This window comes from Amaranthus tricolor, chromosome 3 (assembly GCF_026212465.1).
Source record: "Amaranthus tricolor cultivar Red isolate AtriRed21 chromosome 3, ASM2621246v1, whole genome shotgun sequence".
NCBI classification, from domain to species: domain Eukaryota; kingdom Viridiplantae; phylum Streptophyta; class Magnoliopsida; order Caryophyllales; family Amaranthaceae; genus Amaranthus; species Amaranthus tricolor.
Window position 1 is genome coordinate 20,945,587 of NC_080049.1, and position 10,113 is coordinate 20,955,699.

At 34.0% G+C, this 10,113-nt stretch overlaps 1 protein-coding gene across 1 annotated transcript; it reads left to right on the plus strand.

The window, feature by feature from the left end:
* Nucleotides 1-587: 587 nt before the first annotated feature.
* LOC130809271 (probable 1-deoxy-D-xylulose-5-phosphate synthase 2, chloroplastic) lies at nt 588-6,959 on the plus strand. The gene is made up of 10 exons (XM_057674971.1): nt 588-774; nt 1,427-1,597; nt 2,768-2,932; nt 3,895-4,045; nt 4,134-4,405; nt 4,874-5,147; nt 5,236-5,543; nt 5,789-6,070; nt 6,168-6,452; nt 6,607-6,959. Exons 1-10 carry the CDS (start codon nt 685-687, stop codon nt 6,748-6,750), a joined length of 2,142 nt encoding a protein of 713 aa, XP_057530954.1. The 5' UTR covers nt 588-684; the 3' UTR covers nt 6,751-6,959.
* Nucleotides 6,960-10,113: the final 3,154 nt, after the last annotated feature.

Sequence of the window (10,113 nt, forward strand, 5' to 3'; positions counted from 1 at the left end):
TGAGATCATAACGCAAAATTCCTCCTACCTAATTTAATTTTGTATTTCTCCACTGAGCTTTTTGTTTGTATTTCTGCACTCAACTTTTCTATGAAGAAACTAAACAAAATAAAGAAATTGATCGGGATTAGGGGGGGAGGGTAAAGTTTGGAAGGAGGTAAATATGGAATAAGAATTTAAGAATATTAATGATAGAAATATCATGTAACATTTAAGTTCAAAGTCGGTTTCTCTTCAAATTTATGTTTCATAACATATTAAATTAAATATTAATTCAATAACGGAGTTTTTAATGAATTTGAATGTTTATTTATAGAAAGTGAAACGTTTTTAATCGTGTTAAAATATACATCCTCTGTAGCAATAATAAAACATAAAATCAAAATTAATTAGTTACCTTTTTTAAATTAAAAATAAAATATACAAGGGAAAATTCGAATTTAACCTATTGATGTGTACAAATCAAAATTTTTCTAATCATAATTGAATGTAAACATGTGGTGAGGCACTCAATAATAAGAAAATGACAAGACGTTTATTTCCACAAGGCCGACCATATACTACTATAAATTCACGTCCATTTACAATTACAATTATAATTACTACCTTTGTAAATCGGACGACATTCCCTCGCAAACCTCAAAATTATCCAAAGCCCCCCAAAAAAAACTGTTTGCAGCAACAATGGCAGCAAGAGGTTCTCTTATACCACCTACCTTACCTTCTTATAGCAATTTAACACCCTCTTCCAGAAAGCAAAGTCAGTTTAGACAGGTAAAATTAAATGATTGGAGTAATGCAAATTTATATTTGCATTTTTTTTTTTGGAAAAATTTACGAACTTGTTCTCTTTGTTGTCCAAGGGAGGTTCTGAGCATGTTTAAGATGTTTCATTGCATAGGACCTCAAATTTTTGGGGCCTCAATATTAAATTACGTTGTATATGTTAAGTGATTAAAGATACATAAAGTAAATAGAAAAAAAACATAATCAATATCAATTTTTGCTCCGCTTCTGTTGTCGTCCCTACGAGTTTACAATGGCACATTATTGCTTGATTATTGAAAAAATTAGTGAGAACGATTAAATTGTGTCGATGCCACGATGGTATTGAAAATAATGTAAAATTTAGTTATTTGCGAAGAAATTAAATCAATTAAAAGCTTAAATAGAATTTCTTATAATTAGGGTAGTTTAGATTCGAAACCTTTGTCACAGTAGTTTTTATACTATATTAAGGAATTAATAACTAAAAACTTAAATTGATGATTAAGGCCTTAGGATATGTTATATACTCTAGAATAACGCGTGGATAAGAATTTATGAGATTAATTAGTATGGACATTACTCCAATTTAAATTCCAAAAATAAAACACATGACAGGTACGGTGAGTATAATCGAAATGGTTATTATTTGAATCTGCAGGTTTATAACAAAGCTTCAGGTAGCAGCAGTTCAGATAGAAAAGATGGAAATAATAAGCTGTCAAATAGAGGAAAAGATGTATGGAAAATTGAGTTTACAGGAGAAAAACCAGCCACTCCTTTGTTAGATACTGTAAATTTTCCATTGCATATGAAAAACCTTTCTAAACAGGTAATGTTTCTTTTATTATCCTTCTTTTATGGAACCAAAATAATGCACTCCAGGTTGTTGTTATCCCTAGCATAAGGTTATCCAAATTCATTGAAATTCATGTCAATAGGCTTTTTATTTTTTTTATTGATTTTTTATTTTTTTTGGTTGCTCAAACGGTCAAGAAAAATATTTGTTACAATTAAAATTAAAATGCAAATATTAGCTTTTTTTATTAGTCTGAGACTTTTTGGCATAGGCCAAAAATACATAACAACTAAAATATTTTTTAGCAAATCTTGCTGTAATAGATAGCTAAAATAATTGGCTTATTAATCGATACTTTGAGCTGGTTGACTAGAACTAGTCAAACAGCTTTAGGTAACTGCTCCGACTAACATTCATTTGAAAAGAAAAAAAAAATATTGATGCTTTTAAATTTTCAACCGCTTTCTTTAAGCGTCTTGTTCTGAAATAATTTCAATGGGGCTAAGCATAATTGGGCTTTTTGTCTCTTAGTTTGTTGCTGATGATATGGATGAGTATAGTATAAGTTTTTATATTAGTAATGTATGTAACTGACTGAATTTTGGCAAAAAAATAATTTATTAGGCCGATTCAGTGTAACATAATTCGCTAGTTAATTCGCTTTTTAAATTCGTGATTCACTCAAAATGATCCTATAATAGCCTAAAACCGACCATATTTCGCTTATTTTGATTTGCGATTCATCAGGAGATTAACGAATCATGTGACAGTGAACCAATTATCAAGCATTGACGTATGCTAGAATAAACTTTAATTTGAACTTAGTTTTCATTCAACTGGCTTTTATTAGCTTATTGGTGACCTGAACGCCAAATCATTTGCTGATATGGCTGTCAAGTGTGCCGCCAACTGTGTCGTGCCCATGTACACCCACGTCAAAAAGGGTGCCACATGCACAATCACGCCTGAATAAAGGGTCATGTATACACTAAGGTCAGCAAGTGACCTAATATTTAAGTCATCAACGTATAAAAGTCTATTGGATGAAAATCAAGTTTAAATTTCGTTCTAGCAAAGATAATACTTAGTTCGCCATGATAAACTATTTTTTTCAAAGTTCAAGATTTTACATGTAATTTTAGCTTTAGAATATTTGTGAGTGAAAACTGACAAATGAATGGAATGCATAATAATGCTTATCAGGATCTTAAGCAACTCTCAGCAGAAGTTAGAGCTGACATTGTGTATACAGTAGCACAGACAGGAGGGCATCTAAGTTCAAGCTTAGGGGTTGTTGATTTAACTGTGGCTTTACACCATGTCTTTGACACACCACAAGACAAGATTATCTGGGATGTTGGTCATCAGGTGATTATTTTGTAACAAACTTTGCTTATGCTTCTGCTTATGAAAATGTTTTTAGTCTGTAAATGCTACTCCTTCTGTCGTATTTGATTTATAGAGGTGTAAATATTAATTTATAGTTGGTAAAGAAGACAGATAACAATTAGAGTGAAAAAATGAGTGAATGAGATTAAGAGAGAAAATAAAATTGTAGATGATATCAAAAGAGAATTGTGGAGACCATCAACAAAAGAGGAATTGGTGCCAATTCCCTAAACAGAAATTAGGTGTGAAGAAAATGATTAATAATCGAAAAGAAAAACTTACAGAGCTAATGACAAAAGTTTACAAAATTCGGAAATCTTAGTAATCTTTATATGGTTTTCTAGTCTATGCACCAGGTGCATAAGTTTAGATTATTAAATAGATAACTTTATTGAAATATAATTTGTAAATTGCAAATGTAATATTCCAATCATTCTGAAACAAATTTACTTATTTTGTACACTATACCTATACACCTGGCGCATAAGTGCATAGGTTAGAAAAATCGATTTTTATATGGGGGTGTTTGGCAATTGACTGTTGGCTTTTTAGTTAGCTTGTTTGACCATTTAAAATGTTTGGCTTTTAAGGTAACTGAAAAAGCCAGCTATTTATGAAGATATTTGGTAAATTTAAGTATTGGCTATTGGCTATTTATTAAAGAAAAAGTGGGTCAATAAGCCAGAAGCCAACCAAAAAAGTTAATTGGAGTAACTTTTTTACTTTGGTTTAAAATCCAACTTTTCAGCCAACTTAAAAGTCATTTATCAAATACATTTTTTGCTTTGATTAACCAAAAAGCCAAAAGCCAAAAGCCAACCAAAAAGCTATTTACCAAACACCTATCAATTTCTATAATAATAGGCTTCAATCTCAGTCCTATGTTAGGAAAATGTATTTGACAAAATATTCTTTCAACAAATGTGAACAAAATATTACAGGCCTATGCACACAAAATTCTGACTGGAAGAAGATCAAAGATGCACACAATAAGAAAAACATCAGGACTTGCAGGGTTTCCCAAGAGAGATGAAAGTACTTATGATGCCTTTGGTGCAGGGCATAGTTCTACTAGCATATCTGCTGGTCTTGGTATGTTCTCAACATTAGATTTTTATTTCTCTTATTCAAAAATTAACCGTGATTACTTCATGTCTGAAACAAGTATAATAATGTGTAGGTATGGCAGTTGCAAGAGATCTTTTAGGGAATAAGAACAATGTTATTTCTGTGATTGGAGATGGAGCAATGACTGCAGGACAGGCTTATGAGGCTTTGAATAATGCAGGTTATCTTGATTCGAACCTCATTGTCGTACTGAATGACAATAAACAAGTTTCATTGCCTACCGCGACACTTGATGGACCTGCTACTCCTGTTGGGGCACTCAGTAGAGCTCTTTCTAAGCTTCAAGCAAGTCCCGATTTTCGAAAATTACGAGAAAAGGCCAAGGTAGATGTCTGCTCATATAATCTTTTGATATAACTTCATTTTTGTTTCACCATTGAACTTATGGAAAAGTTCATAAAATTTTGGTTCAAAATGAAGTGTTTGTCTAGACTCTGGACTAGTATTCTATGACTAAGTATCGAGGATCCAACACGAGTAATTTTGATAAAATGAATTGTCTTAGCAACATAGACCTTAATAAACTGTGTCAAATTTTATTAGCTCAACAATCTTTTATCCTGTTGGAAATACTTTACATGTGAAGAAGATCCCACATCCCTAAATTAATGAACCTTATCAAGTATATATGCAAGTAAACGCACATTACCTATCGGTTTGTAGGCCTGAGCCCACGGGTGCCCTGTGGTGTGTGTCCACATGAGTGCACTCACATGGTGATTATGTGATGAATTGTTATTGTCTAACATTGAATGGAAAATTACATCTGACTTGTATTTTACCAATTGTTAGAACATCACAAGGCAGATTGGAGGCAAAACACACATGGTAGCAGCAAAGGTGGACGAGTACGCAAGAGGCATGATCGGTGGTACTGGATCAACTCTCTTCGAGGAACTTGGGCTGTACTACATTGGACCAGTGGACGGGCACAATATGGATGATCTGGTTGACATATTCAAGCAAGTCAAAGAAATTCCAGCACCAGGACCAGTTCTAATTCACGTTGTCACAGAGAAAGGAAAAGGATATCCACCAGCCGAGAAAGCAGCAGATAAAATGCATGGTGAGACTGCAAGCTGCAACAATTACATTTTCTAGGTCATTATATGAAAACTGTAAACATATTTGATCAATTCGAGGGCATTATTCAGGAGTTGTAAAGTTCGATCCAACATCAGGAAAGCAGTTCAAGTCCAAATCTGCAACACTTTCTTACACACAGTACTTTGCGGAATCTTTAATAAAAGAAGCTGAAGTCGATGAAAGGATTGTGGCTGTTCACGCTGCAATGGGTGGAGGAACCGGTCTAAACTATTTCCAGAAAAGATTTCCAGAGCGGTGTTTTGATGTAGGGATAGCAGAACAGCATGCAGTGACATTTGCTGCAGGTTTGGCTACTGAGGGCCTCAAACCTTTTTGCACGATCTACTCAACGTTCCTGCAACGAGGTTATGATCAGGTAAAACAACATATAATTGCGAATCATACTTTTCTTAAAAATATTTAAAAAAAAAAAAAAAAAAAAACTATGTTGTTAGAGTATATAACATATACTGGGGCTCAGCCATAATCTTTTGGTTGAGTTGATTCCTTGAGATGGTATTAGAGCTTAAGCTAATGGTTGAGATACCAAATATGTTTTATACTCTAACATCTGCTTCTGCATAGCCGTTCCCATGCTAATAGTTTGTGGGAAATTCTCAGGTAGTACATGATGTTAGTCTTCAAAAACTGCCAGTGAGATTCGCAATGGATAGAGCGGGTTTAGTGGGTGGAGACGGACCGACGCATTGTGGAGCATTTGATATAACCTACATGGCTTGTTTGCCTAACATGGTTATCATGGCTCCATCGGACGAGGCAGAGCTAATGCACATGGTTGCTACAGCAGCTGCTATTCATGACAGACCAAGCTGTTTCAGGTATCCCAGGGGAAATGGGATAGGAGTTTCTCTCCCTCCTGGCAATAAAGGAACACCACTTGAGGTCAGCATATAATAAGTAGAAAATCCACTAAGTCAGGTCAGTTTTGTCAGATTTAGTACTCATAATACTTGTCATCCATGTTTGATGGTCGGAACAGGTTGGAACGGGAAGAATATTGGAAGAAGGAAGTCGGGTTGCATTGTTGGGATTTGGCTCTATTGTTCAAAAATGCCGAGAAGCCTCAGCTTTACTTAAAACATGTGATATCTCAGTGACAGTAGCTGATGCAAGGTTCTGCAAACCTCTCGACGGAGATCTCATTCGAAGCCTAGCAAAAGAACATGAAGTACTTATAACTGTTGAAGAGGGTTCTATAGGGGGATTTTCATCACATGTATCACATTTCCTTAGTCTAAATGGTCTTCTAGACGGAAACCTTAAGGTATTGTTTCGACACTTTTACTATAAAGGGTTGATCGTAAATGGCATCTTTATTATCATAAGAGCAAAGTTGCATGCATTCGAACAGTTGTTTCGTACTGACTATTGAGGTAATGAAATGTTGTTTTGTCTCACAACTTTGTTATTTTACGTAGTTAAGGGCAATGATCCTTCCGGATAGATATATTGATCATGGGGACTACGAAAATCAGTTAGAAGAAGCAGGATTGTCGACAAAACATATAGCTGCAACGGTGCTATCTTTGCTTGGAAAAAGGAAAGAAGCTCTTATGATTTAGTTCTAATTCGTAGCTGAAGAGAATAAGTGTAAACGTTAAGATCTAGCTGGTTAGATTTGTTTGGGAATACAATAAAACTGATGTGCCTGCTTAGCTTGACCAAAACCCACAACTGTGTAAAAACCTTGGTTCCATCAGATGGATTTAACCAGACATTATCATAATGAAAATACACTAAGGATTAGTTTGGATTGTGTATAAATATTTGAGAGGTAAAAAAGTAAAATTGAAATAAGTGTGACTTGAGTCTTGTATTAATTAGTTATATGATTAGATGACAATTAAAGAGTGGAAGAATTTGGTTTTTAAGGTTAAAGTGATAAACTAAGATTACTAGACCTTAAGCATGTTATTTTGAGTAGTAATGGACACTCCAATTCATGAAGTAGTACATACTCTCATTGTGTGCATAAAACAAAGCAATGGAGTATTTCACATGGGTATGCCAATGATAAATAAGGCAATATACTATACACTAGCTATGGGTGCATATGGGGAGACCATAGGGGACCTTGAAGACTTTGCAAGAAAGCTGGAAGAAGGGTCAGAAAGCAGCTGGCAGCCGCTTGACTAGATGCTCGATCGAGCCTAGGTCGAGCCTAAGTCGAGCAGTCTCTCTGACACCCTTTTCCGATTTTGCTGTTGCTGTTTCTGGGTTACGATGCAGCCCCATATGTCCCTCCTTTGTCTATACATTGTTATATGTTGTATGTAGTTTGTAGAGCCAAGCTAAGAGTTTGAGCCTCTCCTTATCCTTACCATACTCTCTTAAGTCTCTACTCAATGTATAGCTCACTCATACGCTCTTCATTGATGTCATTTCTGAACATTGTAATGAGCTTTCAAGCTCTATCCTTTAAACACATAATGATACACTAGTCTAGGATGGTGGATGTAGCCTCATTAATGGTGAACCACCTTAAATCTTGGTGTTATCTTTACATTACTTTTATTGCTTAAATTATCTTAATACTTGCATATAACCATGGTTCATTAATGCACCTTCAAGCCATGGTCATTAACCTTTTGTGCTACCTTTCGGCCCACGCTTCCGCATTCGTTAGCCTACTCTAACACAAATTAATTGAATAAAACTAAGTAAACATGCCAGTAAAGTAATTGAAATAATTGAGAAAAAGGTAGAATGCGAATAAAGTAAAAAATTGAATGAAAAAGGAGGATGATTTCCTCATTTGAAGGAAAAGTACTTACCCACCCTCCTCTAGGGTCATAGTGCAAAAATAAGGCTGCATCGTAACGCATCAACCACATTGTAAAGGTTTTCAAATAAACGAATCGATACTTCTCGAGTTGTAAAGGTGTAAAAAAAAACCGTGTTTTATGTCGTACCAAGGGATATCTAATGGTTTCGACCGGTATTTAGGGGTTACAATAATCGCATCACTTTCGTTACCGCATACACGTTCCATTATCACGATCAAGATTGTTGACGTGTTTTTACACTATGTCCAGGGTAAATTTATACTCCAAAATAAGGGAACTAATTGCTATATTATCTACTTTTCTTTACTTTCTAACCAATTCTTCGATCCCACTACAATCAAATTCCTTTAATCTTTTATCTAACTAACTTTACTTTCCTACTTTGACTTTTGTTTAACCCTTAAATATTTACACTCAATTCAAACAGACTCTAATTGAGAATCAGTTCATTACAGTTTTAAATTCAAGTTATCATGCAATGATTGAAGGCTTGTTCCAAACTCCAACGGCTGAACTTTGGGTTAGCAAATTATTATTTAATTTTATATTTCCAAAATAAAAGTTAGCAAATTATTATTACAAAGATCAATTTTTTTGGTTCCAAAATGAAATCTACCAAATTATTATTGTGTATTGAACAATGAAAAGTCACATACATTTCACTGAAACAATTTAATGAAAACTAATATAATGATAAGTCACATATTTCCCACACACTTTATTAACAAATAATGACATCACCTTTGATAAATGAAGGGAAAACATTTCTTGAGAAGTTGACAACTCATTATTTTTTGAGTTTGCTTATATCATCCGTATTTTGCTTTAGTATAATATACAGATAGATTTTTCATTTAATAAAATAAAGAATTAAAAGTTAAAAAAAAAATTAAAACTTGTACAGTTGTCAATTATTTTTGGGCCTTAAATAAAATAGCAAAGCTAAAGAGTTGTACATATAAAAACCAAGAAACATGTATGCTATTGGCTATTGCCATTCTAAAAGTCGGTCCGGAGCAATGATAAAAAATAATCTAACCTCTATAATCTATACAAATGATCCATTGTTCAACTACTATCATTATTATGTAAGATTTTAAATGTTGCCAAACAAAAATCTCAATTAAACTAATAGAAGATAGAAAGAAACAAATCAACCGATTGACAAAATAATTTGGAAAAATAATGTTTATGTTTATTTTTCTGTGCTTCAAGAACAGAAGGCAAACCTCAAATATACAACCTAACAGTAGCTAACTGTAGTTACATAAGATTAAATAGAATATTTACTTACCCTAATAAACTCCTATATATATGCAATAGATTATACTAATTGATACAAAGAGAATAATATAATTGATACATAGAGATTTCTGCCTAAGATTCTAATATTTTGATACTCCCCCTTAAGTAGGAGTATGGAGATCATGAATGCCCAACTTGCGAAGAAGAATAGAAAATTGAGATTTTTCCGGTGCTTTTGTGAAAATGTCTGCTAATTGTTGTCCAGTGCGAATATGTGAAGTCTGAATAGTGTCGTTAAGTATTTTATCACGGATTAAATGACAATCAATTTCAATGCATTTAGTTCGTTCATGAAACACCGGATTACACCGGATTAGCAGCAATAAAAAGATCTGCTTGACTGTCACAATAAAGTTTGATAGGTTGCAGATGAGAAATCCCAAGAGAAGAAAGCATGGACTTTAACCATTTCAATTCACAAGTGATAGTGGCCATCGAATGATATTCAGCCTCGACCGAGGAGCGAGAAACTATAGGTTGTTTCTTGGTTTTCCAAGAAATCGGAGAAGAACCAATAATGACAAAGTAACCAATTAAAGAACGACGAGTCAAAGGACACTATGCCTAATCACTGTCACAAAAACCATACAACTGAAGAGGGAAGTTATGTTGTAACAATATTCCTTGACCAGGACAATCTTTAAGATATTTAATAACCCGCAAAGCAGCCTCTCAATGAGCAACACGCAGAGCACCCATGAATTGAGCCAATATATAAACCAAATAGCAAAGATTTGATCAAGTTATTGTAAGATATATTAAACGACCAATAAGGCATCTATACTTTTTGGTTCTGAAAATAACTCCCCCTTACTTCGAGCGAGATTGTGATTT